The sequence below is a fragment of the Spea bombifrons genome, chromosome 3, assembly GCF_027358695.1.
Source record: "Spea bombifrons isolate aSpeBom1 chromosome 3, aSpeBom1.2.pri, whole genome shotgun sequence".
Taxonomy (NCBI): Eukaryota; Metazoa; Chordata; class Amphibia; order Anura; family Pelobatidae; genus Spea; species Spea bombifrons.
In genome coordinates, this window is record NC_071089.1 from 27,785,731 (window position 1) to 27,800,499 (window position 14,769).

The 14,769-nt window shown below is 41.7% G+C and overlaps 1 protein-coding gene across 1 annotated transcript in view; it reads left to right on the top strand.

Moving 5' to 3' along the window:
• Positions 1–1,165: 1,165 nt before the first annotated feature.
• SOS1 (SOS Ras/Rac guanine nucleotide exchange factor 1) overlaps positions 1,166–14,769 on the top strand; it is a 54,966-nt gene continuing 41,362 nt past the window's right edge. The window contains exon 1 of the mRNA XM_053460917.1: positions 1,166–2,038. Within this exon, the coding sequence (XP_053316892.1) occupies positions 1,952–2,038 (87 nt within the window). The 5' untranslated portion in view covers positions 1,166–1,951. The remainder of the gene's footprint in view (positions 2,039–14,769) is intronic.

A 14,769-nucleotide genomic window follows, 5' to 3' on the forward strand; every position in this document is an offset into this window, starting at 1 on the left:
ATTTTGGAATTTCTTCATTCAAGAAGAAATCTGATTGCCTTTTGGAGTCACAAAGGAGTTTTTTGCCTAAAGTGGCAAAATCAAAAAAATACTCTAATTGGGCTTTTTTTGCTTTATTTTGGATCAAAAGCAGGAGTGGTAACTATGTTACTATGCATTAATTATTATAAAACTTAAAACCCTACATATTACACTTTGCCCCTTCTTCATTATTTACTGCCTCAATTATTCCTGTCTCATAGTGAGTTGCACAGCATAACAATAAGTCAAGTATGACAACGTCCACTAACAATAGGTGTAAAAATGAAACCTTTCTTTGTAAACTATTTGCATTTAATTAGTATACCATTCCAACCAACTAGGTCTGAACTGGCCATGTGTCACACTGGGGAAGTGCCCGGTGGACTGACCTGCTGAAATGCTCCGGCTCACAGCACTTAGACACGCCCACTCCCTGCCCATAGTTATTTCCCCCTCCCATCTCCATACAAATATAAAGCGGTTGGGGTTGGCCCCACCCACCGATGCATCAGCCTACCCAAAGAGGTCTATGGGGAGCCATTGCCTGCTAGTTCTCAGGTTACTGGTTGGCCGGTGGCTGACAACACTCCATGAAGCGGTAGATCGGGTGTTGCTACCAGTTAAATATGACCAACTGCGCGGTGTGCATAAAACCATAACAAAACACTGTGTGAATTCAGCTGGAGGTTGCACATACGTCACTTGGAGGCTGCTGGCCTTAAAGCACCAGTGCCATAAATTCATCCCAACCTCTGTCACCAACAGTATAAATGACCAAAGAGGGACACTTTTTTTTTTTACATGAGGTGGCTGGATTTGCAGCATAAAAAGTGTTTATGTGACACATTGATGACGATCCATATAAAGCATTTGATAATAAACTTTATATCACAGTTTCATTTCAAGGGATGAAAGAGTGACTGACTGCACTTCATATCAAAGGGCAATTCAAGGTCTGGTGCATTTACATAACTATATTCCATTGCACATCTATATCACTTGAAAGGCGTCTGTCATCTAGTAGCAATAAAGCTGTTTCAAAAAAAAAATCAGCACTTGTGGCTGAAGAAAATAGAGAAGGGACGTGGTGAGGGGTTCTGGTCACATGACGGCGGCAGGCTGTCCGTCTCTCCTCCCAAAATTGCGCAGGCGCAGTGCGAGCCTCTTCCAACGGCCGCTGAGCGCAACTGTCGGGAGAGGGAGAGAGCTAGGGATAAACTCACCAACAACAACAATAACAACAGACTTTCCAATAACAAAGTGACGCAGCGGGCGCGCTCTTTCGCCAGTTTCTCCACACGCTTGCTCAGCGGTCCGCAAGCGGAGAGGAAAGGCGGCCTGTGAGTAAGGAGGGGCGACGGAGGAGCAGACAGGAGGGAGGGGAGCCGGGGTGTCTGCGCTCTGTCTCTCTCCATGTCCCGTGGAAGAGGTGACCCGCGAGTGATCTGCAGCTTTTGGGCCCGACAGGGCAGGACAGCCTCGGTGCTGAGCCCGTATCCACAGTGCGGCCTGTCTTCTCACTGGAGATCAGTAGAGGGTGTCACCCATTGTAATTGGGGGTAACTGACACCCCTTGGCCCAGCATCTCCAGGCCAACCCCACCCCCTCTCCTGGCTGTATGTATACACACAGCTGTCATATATGTACAGGCAGCTGTCAGGTCCTAGCGGTGTCCATGAGCCGCCCCCCTCCTCTCCCTCCTTCCAAAGGGGTGCTGTGTGTACCTGCTCCCTCCATATGCGGCCCCAAACGTATGGACAGTTTGCTGCCTTGATACCGGCCACAGTTGCCTCCAAAGGAAAGTGGATCTAACCTGCCCCCCCTCCTCGCTCCTGGACCAAGCCTTCTTCACCTTGCAAGGTGCCTGTTTCTTCCTGGCAATCAGACGAACAGGATTATCTTACCCCCCAGGCTCCCCAAGGCTTAAGTCATGCAGGCACCCCAACTTCAGTACGATTTCTTCAGCGAAGAAAATGCCCCTAAATGGAGGGGTCTGCTGGTAGCCTCCCTGCAGAAGGTGAGAAGTTAAGGATGGTTGTAAGATCTCTTCCAAGTTGGTGGAATACTTGCAGACTCATACTTCTACTTCAATGCGATTACAATAGTGCATGCAGAGTATATTGTGTGTTGCTTTTGGGTTATATTTACTAAAGGTAGAGTTGTCGGAAGAGTTTATTCATCATTCGCTGTTTTGCCAGCAAGACGATCTGACCTGGCCCTGTATAAAGACATTTACAATACATTTACAGGGCCAGTCATGCTCTTCCTGGAGCAGAAGTTCATTGGCGTTGGCTCTTCATAATGTATAGTGAAGTCAAGGCACTGGGACCCAACTCACCATTTAGTGAATAGACCCCCTTTGGGTCATCTCAACTTACCTATGGGATTCTGATGCCCCTGTTTGTGGGGCTAAGGGGTTACTTTTGGATGTGTTGAGAAAGGAGGGTGTCCTCTTAAGAATGGGGCGATTATTTGCTAACCCATTAACCGCACGACGTGTTGAAACGTGAGTAAAGTATGTGCAGAAGGGCATTACTGGGTCGCTGCGGAGTCTAAATAAGCGGGTCTGCTAATTGTCTTGAAGTTCGATGCCTGGTTTCATTGGCATTGATGGGGAGGGAAACGTCTTGTATGGTCCCAGTAAGGCACAGCCTGCATCCTTAGTCTGCTGGGACCCATGTGTTCTCTCATACGAATGGGACTGTGCCATAAACTTCAGTTTTGAGTTTTGTTTTTGTGGTCTGTGACCTGTAGCCAATATAACCGCTGTTATTTCCTAGCTCCAACATGCATGTGTAACGCCGAGCATGCCTGAAGCATGATTCACAGCAGTATGATGCTATCATGCTATTCTGCCCACTCAATTGTAATAAGTTATGTTAAATTGTGATATTACAAAATAAATGCTATTGTGATCAATGCACCATTGTTTTCCCCCAAATTTTCTAAAACTTTCATTTTTTTTTTTTTAAATCCTATAGATAACACGCAGTTGCTTGCTAGCGTATATGTTGTGGTGGTCCTGTTTTAGCACTGTACAGATAAGAATATTTATTTACAGGTGTTAAATAGAATTTATCATCCATTAAGAATAACCTAATCCCCACCCTACTTGCCCCCAAATTTGCCCCAAAAGCTCAATTATTCAGTAATTTTCACATGCTCATGTTGACATTAGTGTCACTTTTGCTTTACATGGTCTTTATCATGGAGGGCTTTTGTCACTATTTAGTGCTCCTTAGAGGCCGAATCTGTTCCCGTAACGTTGAAATGGTGCCGTTGCCTAACCTGATAACCTCATAATTGCTAAAGAGACTGACTTGAGGTTACTGGAACCGTCCTTCGCCCCGTCGGAGGTTTGGTGGTTATCGCCGTTACCGTAATATATTCTGATGGGAGATCTGTGTTGTTTGTATTTTCCTGTGAAATTGAATCTATTGAATCTGTCAAGTTGTGCCATGTTTTCTTTTAGGCGTTTTTTGTACGACCGAAATACACCAAAAAAATAAGTCTCCGCAGAATGCCTGGACGGTTCTATTAACTCTTAGCACACCAGCTTCTAAAAGAGGATCCTTAACTTTAAATATATGTACTGCAAGAAGCACTGTATACATTGTTGTTGCTGCTGTATAAATAATATATATATAATCATTAGCATAGGAAATACTTGCGTGACCTCACCTTTGTCCATAAAGACTTACAAGGAAAGATGTTTCTTTTTGTTTCATTTTTGTCCTTAGCGTAGAAAGATTGGCCAGTAAATCACCAATAACGAAAAGCTTGCACAAGTTCTGTTAACCTGTATAGATCCTGGAAACATTCACTTGGCGATATCTTGTTAAAGCCCGTGATGTATGTAATATATACATAATATTCTCCCGAAACGGCTATTACATGGTCTGACTTTCTGTGTTTCAAGTCTCATAATGTTTACACTGGGATGACGTGGTGTGACTGGTCCACCTCAATCATTTGCACCTTTTATGTAATATACCCTCACCTTGTTCTAAATTGTAAGGACCCTCCTCATCGTTTTGTTTCTTTCGATCAAATTGTTATGTGATAAAATAGGATGTCACTATATAAACCATTAATAAGAATTGTTTTTTTTTGCATTGTTTCTTATTACTTATACATATTGTTACAGAACAGAAATCTTAAGGTTCTTCTCGCATACGAAACATCTAGTCAGTTTTGGAGATATGGAAAGCCTTGTGACCCAGATACAATTAAAAAAATAAATAAATAATGGCTAGAATGTGCTTGCAAGTTATTTTAATCATCAGCTTTGTTAGGTTTAAGTTATCGCATTCTGATATTAATGGTCACTTTTCTAAAGCACAACCAGCCCAAATTACCCTTTAGAAGGTAAACTTCCGAGCTGTGTAACCATGCCGGCATTGGTGTGCAAGGTCTGTATTTAAGGTGAGCTGTTTTCCTTGATTTGACGTGGCTGTTGCATGCGTCGTGGATGAATATCCATTGCAGATCAGAGAAAGTTATTTGTAAAAACAGCAAAGTTATGTTCTGCAGGGCCGGTATGGTAACCAGCACTCTTGCTTAACAAACTTGTGACAGACTTGTCTCATTTCATCCCCTTCCTGGCTTCGTTTACTGAAACCAATGATCCTGTATGCTTATGGTGCTCCAAAAGTGACAAAATCCCTTTGCTGCACAGAGCACAACAAGCTGTTTAGTGAAACAAGGAAAGGTAAGCAGGAAGCATATTTAAGTACACTTCCTGTGCTCGGTCTCTTGCACTCCTGTTGAAGTCAACACCAATGTTCAGCTAACATACATTGGCTCTCTCATAGGTTTCAGTGGGAGCTATGCTTCTTGCTTTTAGTAGAGTAACCGATGGCATAAGGAAGATACATTTTACATGAAAATAGGCCTGGGGTGGTCATATATAGGCAATATTGGTTCCATAACACTAATATGTTTTGTTTGTGTAAGTATGTGTGTGTTGTATCATTATGTAAATGTATTGGCAGAAACAATGTTCTGTTGTCCTTTTGATTGTAGAAGTTGCTGTGAAATATTTGAAGGTTTGTTCCTGTATCAGAGACATAATACGAGAAGTACTTAAACTGCGGCCATGCGTAGTTTTTCATCCCCTATTCTCGAAAAAGCACGTTGGTTCTTTTAATTGTGTCTATTAGCACGTGGATGTTCACTTCCATTCAAATCCGGTCTGCCGGTTGGAAGGCCGCTGATAAGTGTTGGTGTCTGGCTGGATTTTTTTTTCTGTGCCGTAACGTAAGATATTTTCATGGGAATTGCATCATGTTTACATAGGGTAAATTGTGTAGGTTGAAAGGAATCCGTTTACCTCTTTGTTCGATTATGCTTTAAGTTTCTTAAAGAAGGAAGTAAGTCCAAAAATAAGACTTTTAGCATTTGAGAGACTGGGGTCGCTTGTGTCGGGGGGGGTTCAGAACTTCTGCATTTATAGTTAGTTCTAAATGGCCATGTTATAGAAAATGCTCCTGTTCCAATTTCTGTTGACTTGGTTTTCCCTTCCCTTTCCATCTCCAAATATCATCTTTCTTCCCTTTATTTGACTGCAGCTTATGTCCAGGCACTGCTCTTCAGGCTGTTTTAGCTCAGGGTCGCTGAGTCTCCTGTAGGACCTTTCACTTGGTCTTCGAAGACTTGATCTTCAGAGTTGCTGTGCCTGCTTGTCAGAAGTTGAAAAGAGCCCTGCTAATCCTCCATGCAGAGGTTTATTGGTTTAGCGTCCCGACACACAGCTAACTTTTGGTTTAGTTATTGCTGGACTACCTTAATACAAGATAACTTTTAAGGCCGCGTAGGCTGCGAGTTTGAAGCAGGCTGCGCGAGCTGCCCGATGTTATAATTTGTAATGGCGCTTTATGATGGTAATTTTTTTTAATTATTCGTACAGTTGTTGTTTGTCTTGCATTAACAGATTAGCAGCCAGATAAGTACTGTGTGAATTCCATTCCATTGTCGTATAGTCATATGTGTATGTATATATAATTATGTTTATATATATATATCGTATATGTATCAATTCTTCTGCATTTTATACTGGTCTCCAATACAGATGTCCAACACTATAAGTAAAGAAAACATTCAATATTGTTATGCGTTTTGGTTTTAGAGATCTTCCTGCCGCTCATCTCAAATTGCACCGGGACCCAATGGAAGAACTCAATACTTCATTAGTATAGATGGGAAAATAACTGATTTTTCTAACAAAATATAAAACCAGTTTGATTTTTTTTATAATTTTAACTGTTGTTCATCTGAATTGTTTAGGATTTTGACTATATTGTTCAGCATATACAGCTTTTCACAGGTAGATAGCAGTTCTTCACCTGCTGCACATGGTCGGAATCTTTAGGATGCGATATCCTTAAGGGTAGGTTCAGAGAATGCGAATAATTTGCGCTCATAAGGTTATTCGGTAACATTGTTTAGTACAACCTGAAGTGCACTTGTATTTTGTTTTCTCGCTGGACTTCCAGGTAGGTTAGTGCAAGGCATAATGAGATCTTCTCGACTTGCTGTGAGACCAAATGTTGAAGGCAGTTAGCATCTGCGATCCAGTCGGTGTCACTCGTATATGTGTGTTTTCTACACAGCTCCCTTTACATGTTTGCCAGTGCTATACTTGTATTACAAATGACAAGAAAACACAAACTTGGCTGTAGGCTCATGTTTACATGAACAGTGTAGAATACATTTTGGCAGTCCCTTGCTAACAATACCGACTGCAGGATATACATAGCCAACAGATAGTGCTTGAGCGTTTCTAGACACACACAATGCCTGGGTAGCCTATAAATACTCAAGTAGACCAAAACTGGACAATCTATATTGCATTTTGGACCCAGGAAGGGATGTATCCATAGAAGTCAATATCGAATAAAACAAAAACTTGGATGCCAACACCACAATTGTAAGATCCATGGCGCCCGACCTCTTGGGATTTGGAGCCCTGGAATTGAATATGCCCTACTTGGTCATATCATGAAAGATGTGGATTCAAAACAGGTGGATCCTCTTTTTTGTATAATTTTTAACAGTGAAGCAACAGTTCAACCATTAACAATTACCAAAATGGGGAAAAAACGAAAATAATGAAAATATGAGCACAAGAATACACAATGTATAGTGTATCAGAATAAAAAGAATATATACCGGGAAAGTGGCCTTGGTTATTCCTTGTTTGTTGAGTCTAAAGCGAGGAAATAGCTATTCTCCTACAGACCCAATGTCATAGACATGGCAGTGGCGCACACATCGCATGAGTAAGACTTTGGTATTGGGAAACCGTATCATCAAAGAGGTTCTTGGGGTGGGGCTGTCTTTTTCTGGGATCATCTGCTGAGAAGCCTAGTGGCGTGCGATAAGTAGATGAGAAATTCAACCATGGCACCAAAGCAGCAAAATACCTGTAATACTTGTTTTTGAAGGAGTAAAGTTTCTCCTAACGTGTGCTTTTCACCTTTCATATCCACTTCTTAAGAGCGAGGATCCATTTCCTATTCCGAATGGTAGGTATCCGAGATGTGGCAAGATTCAACAGATTCGACAGACTACATCGTTGGTATCTCTCTTATGGCCTGGCTGTGTGGTGGGTTAGATTATTCATCAAATCCATGTCCACGAGTGCCTAGATTACAGTATGCGTAACTAAACATTTTGAAATAAGTATAATCCCGCCATGCGCTACCTATTGAGGATTGGCATCTCCTACAGAGTTGTGTATGAGATGGAGATGTTTGGTGGGGGCTTGCTATACTATCTCATCAATTAGTAAGATGTCTCCTGAGACAACATATAGTGCTACAGTGTGTCAACTAGGAGACCTTGTGCTATCGCGGACAGGTCAATGGAATCAGTCTCTGTCCCAGTGTAGATTTATCAGGGGCTTTGGGGGAAGCGTATGTATGTTGTGGAGGTGTAAAGGTGAATCCTAATGTCTTTGTGAATATGACACTGGGACCACTTGATCACGCTAGTAGAACCTGATTGATGATATTAGATGTGGAGACCCAGCCCCCCCCCCATGATTTGAGTTTAGTGATAATTTGGCACCTCAGTCTGCTCTGCTATAAGGAAGTCAAAGAAAGAGGATAGGTTATGGGTGGGCACACTATGTAGGAATATTCATTTTAAGAATGGCCCCACAAACCGTGTGAAGCCTGGAAGATCCCAGTGCACCAGGTCTCTGGTTACAGTATTAATAGAAGGCTGAAGGTTCTCCTTAACCTTTTGACTGACCCAGAGATGGACATACCTACAACACATTCAAATCTGAGCTGAAAACATCAAAACCTCAACTGTTTGTAGTCCTTGATTATTTTATTCAAATTCTGATTTAGACTGTTTTGCCACCTACATCAAAAAACCAGCTCACCTTCCGTGTGATTAAAGAAATGCCAGAGCGATGCGTCAATTAGAATAAAAAAATGTGCAGCAGAAAGGCACGTCGGGTTTCTTGTCAGCAATTTCTACATGTGTTGACTCACAACTGATTTTATATAAAAAGAAAAGGGGAAAAAAACCTTGACCAGGTGTGACTGTGAAACGCATGATGTTGTCCTGACCAGAAACCAGCTAATTAGAAAGCAGTGGTGGATTGGCTGAAATGAACAGTTCTCAATGAGCTTTGTTTTGATGTAGTCGCGGTTGGTTTTAGTTTTTATGTGAATATGGCAATTTGTTTTTCTTCCAAATGGTTTCAGCACAAGAACTTGAAATTGACATATGCATTTTAAGCCCTTTCCTGCATGTGACCTAAAGTCTTGATGACGTTGCTAGAAGGGAAACAAACCTGTACTTTAGCCTCCTTACACTCCATTTAGAACTGCATTACCTGTGAAGATACGCTGCTTCCTCCTCTTCAGCCGGCACGTCAACGCTTCTGTTTAATACTGAGCTGCGTGGAGCCGGGTTTTCGTCTCCATGATTCCTGCCAGAGTTACTTAATTTAGGAAAAGCAAGGTTTGTGCCAGTCTTGCTGGTCGGCTCTAGACTACCTGACACAGGCCGTTATTATGGTCGTTCTATAAAAAGCAAATACAATCTTATTATAGTGGCCTCCATCAGGATGTGCGCTTAAAGCTGGGAGAGTTCTCATTAATTTTATGTTCCTCGCACCACCTTGTGTGGGCTTATCGATCATCGAGATACATTAGAGGCAAAGTTATTTCTGCAATAAAAAAATCACTGTTAGGAAGTTTGAAGCAAGTTACTTTCTGCAAGTTACTGCATACGGATGAGCCCCTTGTAATGATCGATAATTAAATATCACAATATTACATTTTTATTTCTGGATTTAATTTTGATCGACGTAATAAAAAAAAAAAAAGCCAGCCTATGGAAGGATTTCTATTCAATTACTAGTGATAAGTTTGCCGATTGAATCTAGCCCGTTGTCCCATAATTGTTTCTTTTAATCTCTTAGAACCTTTAGTGTATGTTTCGAGTGGTATACACGCGATTAAGAACATTATCAAAATGTGCTATTTGGTATATTAAAAATGTAAATCAGCTGCAAATTACTCAACCTGCCATTGAAGCCATAAAAACAAATCTCTGCTTCATTTTCTCATCAACGTCGTTGCAGCGATGGTGTAAAGCTTTTATCAGAAACTGAGACTTGGTTAAGCCTTGGCCAGTATGGACACAAACTACCATGACTTGAAAAGGTCCACCAAGCGTGGCAAGCAGGACTGAGATCAAGCTTCTGTTGTTCTTCGGCTCTGTGCCTATTGATAAGGGAAAGCCAAGGAACAAGCAGAACAATGATTCAGTCATTAGAAACACAGAAACAACAGAAGGACAACTTTATATACGGCTGTACTCGCTGCTGCTCCAAAGGGGCTTCTGGGTTTTAGGAAAATTGTGAAGGTAAAATCCTGTATTTTCAAGGCATACCCTATGTTGCTCTTGGATTTAAGACATTTTGCCAGGCCCCACGGTCTGCTGTGAACTGTGGTTAAAGAGTTTACATGCATATTTTTGTAGATACTTTTTACATTTCTTTTGAGAACGTTGCGTTAGTCACCAAAGCCTAAGATTTGGCATCCTCAACGATGCATTGATTAGAAAAAGTATTTTGTAAGTAAGGTAAACAAAACAAACAAAACCACACACACACTTACCTTTAGGAGAAGCTAAAAGCTGGCTGGCGGTAAATATAGGTTCACACTCACTGACGGTCACCAAACACATCTGCAACCCAAGGAACTGGGGGGGGTGAGTAAAGGGGGCAAACGTATAGGGGAGGGGTTCAGATTATGGATGGCGTGTGCCTTGAAATTACTTTTTGTGCCTCATATTAATTTCCCTTCTTTTTTTACTTTTGTGTTTTCTGAAAGAGTTTGCTTTGTTTAAGCCCAGGCTGAACAAACCCCCGGTGCCTGGTTGCCATGTTGACTAGAAACTTTAAGTACATTTTTGTTTTACATACATTCTCCGGACCCCATTGTGTACGTTAATGTGGGATATGCCTGTATATGTCGATGGGCTATGCTCATTGATGGCTCTTTGACGTTGTAATTCACAGGAAACTGCAGGCTTTCAACTAAACATCTGGAAATTTGTCCTACCGCTCACCTGCAATGTAAAGATTCTGGTCCTTTTTTCGTTTTCTTCACAAATAGAAAATATATGCTCATTTATTTGTGTTTTTTTGCTGTTTTTGCTCAGCGTTGCTAGTTTCTGTCACTGGGCAAAGGTCGCACGAGTGGGTAATATGAATATGTTACTGAAAGGGATGCCTATCGTGTTGCATTTTAGTTAAAATGAATATGCTAATGTATACAAAATATATCTTCTATGCTAACTCAAGGAGTTGTTGCTCTGTGTGCCATTGGAGTAACATCATTGAATGTGTTTCTCAGGCCAACTCCCACTCACAGCAGTAACTGCAATCCAAATTTCGGGTCAATGTGTTATCTGGAGGAGATCAAACTAGTTTCTGCGGTATGAAGGTAACGTGTTCATTCCTAAAACCTGCCGCTCAAAGACTTTTTCTGCGAGTTTCATGTTTAAAGCAGAGTTGGTGCCTGCTTGTCTGCATACTCGCACTTTATTAAAAATATGTAACCGAACAGTCTCTTGTGATAGTATGTTCCTCCTCTGAATACAGCTTGAGCTATTTTCTCCCATGAGGTCTAGACGTGTTTGTAGCAACCTGTCCGTTAACTATGGAAGCAAGAAGAGTGTACAGCTAGACGCTGCCTGCTATCTGCAGCGCCATCACCCCCAATAAACTAAAAATAAAATACTCTCCGGGTGCATCATTCATGTTTACCCCGGGGTTCATGTCATGGTAAGAGCAGAACGCAAAAGGGAATAAGTCAAGTATTATGAAATATTGTACATAGTATGTTGGCTTTCTCTGTTAATCTGCTTTGTCAGTTTAGCTATTATATATATATATATATATATATATATATAGCTTAAACTATATGTGAGATGGTCAGTAATAGTGTGTGTTGTATCACACAATGCTTGCACATAATGGCCAGTTGTATGTTAGTCTCTCAGCCACAGAGTGTCAGTACGCACCCTAGAAGATCCATTAGGCTCGATGCTATTGTAAATGTTAGTGTTTTAGACACTTAGTCTTAAGACATAGCACATCTATAGCGTCAGCTTCAAATCCTTTAAATGTGAGCAATGTGCATGGCTATGTAGTTCACGGATATGGTTTATATATTTCTCGTTGGTGGCCTCACGTATATACATACAGTTTTCTGTCTGATTAGTCCCCGTTTCCCAAAAATATAGAATAATTAAATTGAAAAGTGTGGCTTCAAATTCAGTACTTGCTTTTTTTTCCCCAGTACTGCTGGCTTTTACTCGCCCCGGTGCAGTTTAGTTTGGACTGGTAATGCTGCAATGGAGACCCACCGCAAAACGGGACTCCTTCCCTTCTTAAATGTTTCTCGTCCTGGCCCTACGACATATTATATCTGCACACCTATACAACTGCAAAAAAACTAGCAAGAATGTATTTGCTGGACCCTTTTAGTTGTTGCTTACACCCCTGTGTAAGAAGGAGGAAGCTAAATAATTATATCATGGGCAGACATGTTCAACTGGTTTGCAAAGTTTAGTGAATGCGGATTAAGACATTAATTTTAAATTAAAATTGGAACAGTCTCTTGGTTTCTTTGGTAGGCACTTCCAATTCCTCAAAATTGCAGTGTTAGTAGAGCAATGATATTCTAGTAATATTATCATACAGAACTTTATTTTGACATTTAATTATTGGTGTCTCCCACAAGGGCATTGAACTCTGCGCTCCCCTCGTGCAGATTTATCCTATGCCTCATTAGGTAGCTGCATTGTGCAGCATGTCAGGACTTGATACTATGTCCAGAGCTTTGTATGAGCAGGACACGACTATGTGGAGGGAGCATGTCATAGATATCACTCGCTGTATGACCATGCACGGAAGCAAGACATAGAGATCTCTGCTCGCTGTAGGACCTTGTGAGGGAGCAAGTCATAGAGATCTCCGCTCACTGTATGACCATGTGAGGGAGCAAGTCATGGAGATCTCTGCTTGCTGTATGACCATGTGAGGGAGCAAGCCATGGAGATCTCTGCTCGCTGTATGACCATGTGAGGGAGCAAGCCATGGAGATCTCTGCTCGCTGTATGACCATGTGAGGGAGCAAGTCATGGAGATCTCTGCTTGCTGTATGACCATGTGAGGGAGCAAGTCATGGAGATCTCTGCTTGCTGTATGACCATGTGAGGGAGCAAGCCATGGAGATCTCTGCTTGCTGTATGACCTTGTGAGGGAGCAAGTCATGGAGATCTCTGCTTGCTGTATGACTTTGTGAGGGAGCAAGTCATGGAGATCTCTGCTTGCTGTATGACTTTGTGAGGGAGCAAGTCCTGGAGATCTCTGCTTGCTGTATGACCTTGTGAGGGAACAAGTCCTAGAGATCTCTACACGCTGGATGACCATGTTAGGGAGAAAGTCACATGATTGAAGCAAGTCATAGAGGCCTCTGGAAGCACTATGGCCATTTTAGAATGCAAGTCCTACAGATCTTTGCTCACGATATGTCAATGTAAGGAATCGAGTTATAGAGATCGCTGTGCCAGGCCACCTCAGAGCAGAAGTTACTTGTTTGAATCCATCACAGGTTCTTCAGTGCAGGAATAAAATGCGGTAACAAAGAGGAGCTGCAGTTCTCCACGCTTCCCATGGTTGACCAGTGCATATGTGAGATATATTTCAGAGTGAATGCTTATGTTTGAGCAAGTGGAGACCCTGAACAAAGCCATTCCCATGAGATTGTTTAAACTCTGGCCATGGTGTTTGGATTTCCGAACGCGTCACTGGGCTCTGCTTACTTTGGCAAGATGCTGTCTGTTACCAGTCAGGGCTTTAGAGTCAGGGTGTAGCAAAACAAATCACTTTATTACAGTGTAAGGGACAGCATCACCTGGGATCTTGAGCACAGCAGCATTCCTTATGACGTTAACCCATTCATAGGCTCTTTCACCGTTAGTAAAAAGATGGTGTTTGTATAACCATAAATACAATGTAATACAATATTTCCTGGATTCCTTGGTAAATTAGAGTGGGTTATTGCAAAAAAAAATAAAAAAAAAACAACTTCAGAAGTGCATTCTAAAATGACCTATTTTGCAGATGTTTTATATTAAAAGGAATCCCAGCACTCCAAACAGCTTCCAATCTTTAGGATACTTTATTTAAGAGAAAGCAAAAAAAAATAAAGCAACGTTTCCGCCAAACCAGGGCCTTTGTCAACCCTGGAACTTCCCCGTAAAATTATTGAATTCTAGCACCCTTCGTTTTCCTCCGTCAGCTTCACATCTACCAGATAACGTTCTCTAGGTTAGATTCCGAATGCTACTTGCAGTAAATGTGGGTAAGAATAAGCTGGACCTTTTTTCGGATTGAGGAAAGAGACATGTTATATATGTAAAAAATGCTTAAAAAAATCTTAGGTGACTTTGCTCCTAACAAGACCATTGGTATCTTCATGGGCATGCTTGTTATACGACGCCTGGTGTTAAAAGCGTTAAAAGCGAGAGCAGTAGGCTAATGCCCTGCCGCATACTGTTCCGGCAGAGCCCAACTGCGCAAATGAGACATAACCCTCTCGAAATCAGGCATAATTATGAAGTTCTCTAATAAATGGCCAGCCTCGCTTACATAACTGCTGTCACTCATCTGGTTAGCCGTTCCCGGGCATTTCTGCTTTGCTGTGAGTTCTCTGGGGGAGGCTGTATAAATAGCGCTGCTATTTCCAACCAAGCATCATTTCCTTAGGTTTAGTGGCATAAGTAAAGCTATGTTTTGCATAACGCTTGATGAAGGAGTTTGATATAGGAGTATAAAGAGGGAACAGTGGAACCGTTGTTCATGCATTGCTAGCATTTATTATAATTTATATTATTATATAATGAAAATTAGACAAATATTGCTTTAACCGTAGAACTCTGAAACTGAGCGTTATTAAAGAAACTAGTCTTATTTTTTCCAACGCGGATTGGAATCCATGTAGAACGGAAAACATTAGCGTTCAGATAGCATGCGTGTGATTGGCTGTCGCCACTCCCATGATTTGACCGAGCGCTCAGCTGCCTTTGACTAGAATGGGAGTTCTGCTGAGCGTGTGCGAGAAGTGTACGGCGGTATGCTACTCCTTTCCATGGAGGCATCTGGGGAGGAGTAAACGAGACAGTCTCTCATTTTCAACTCTTATAATTAAC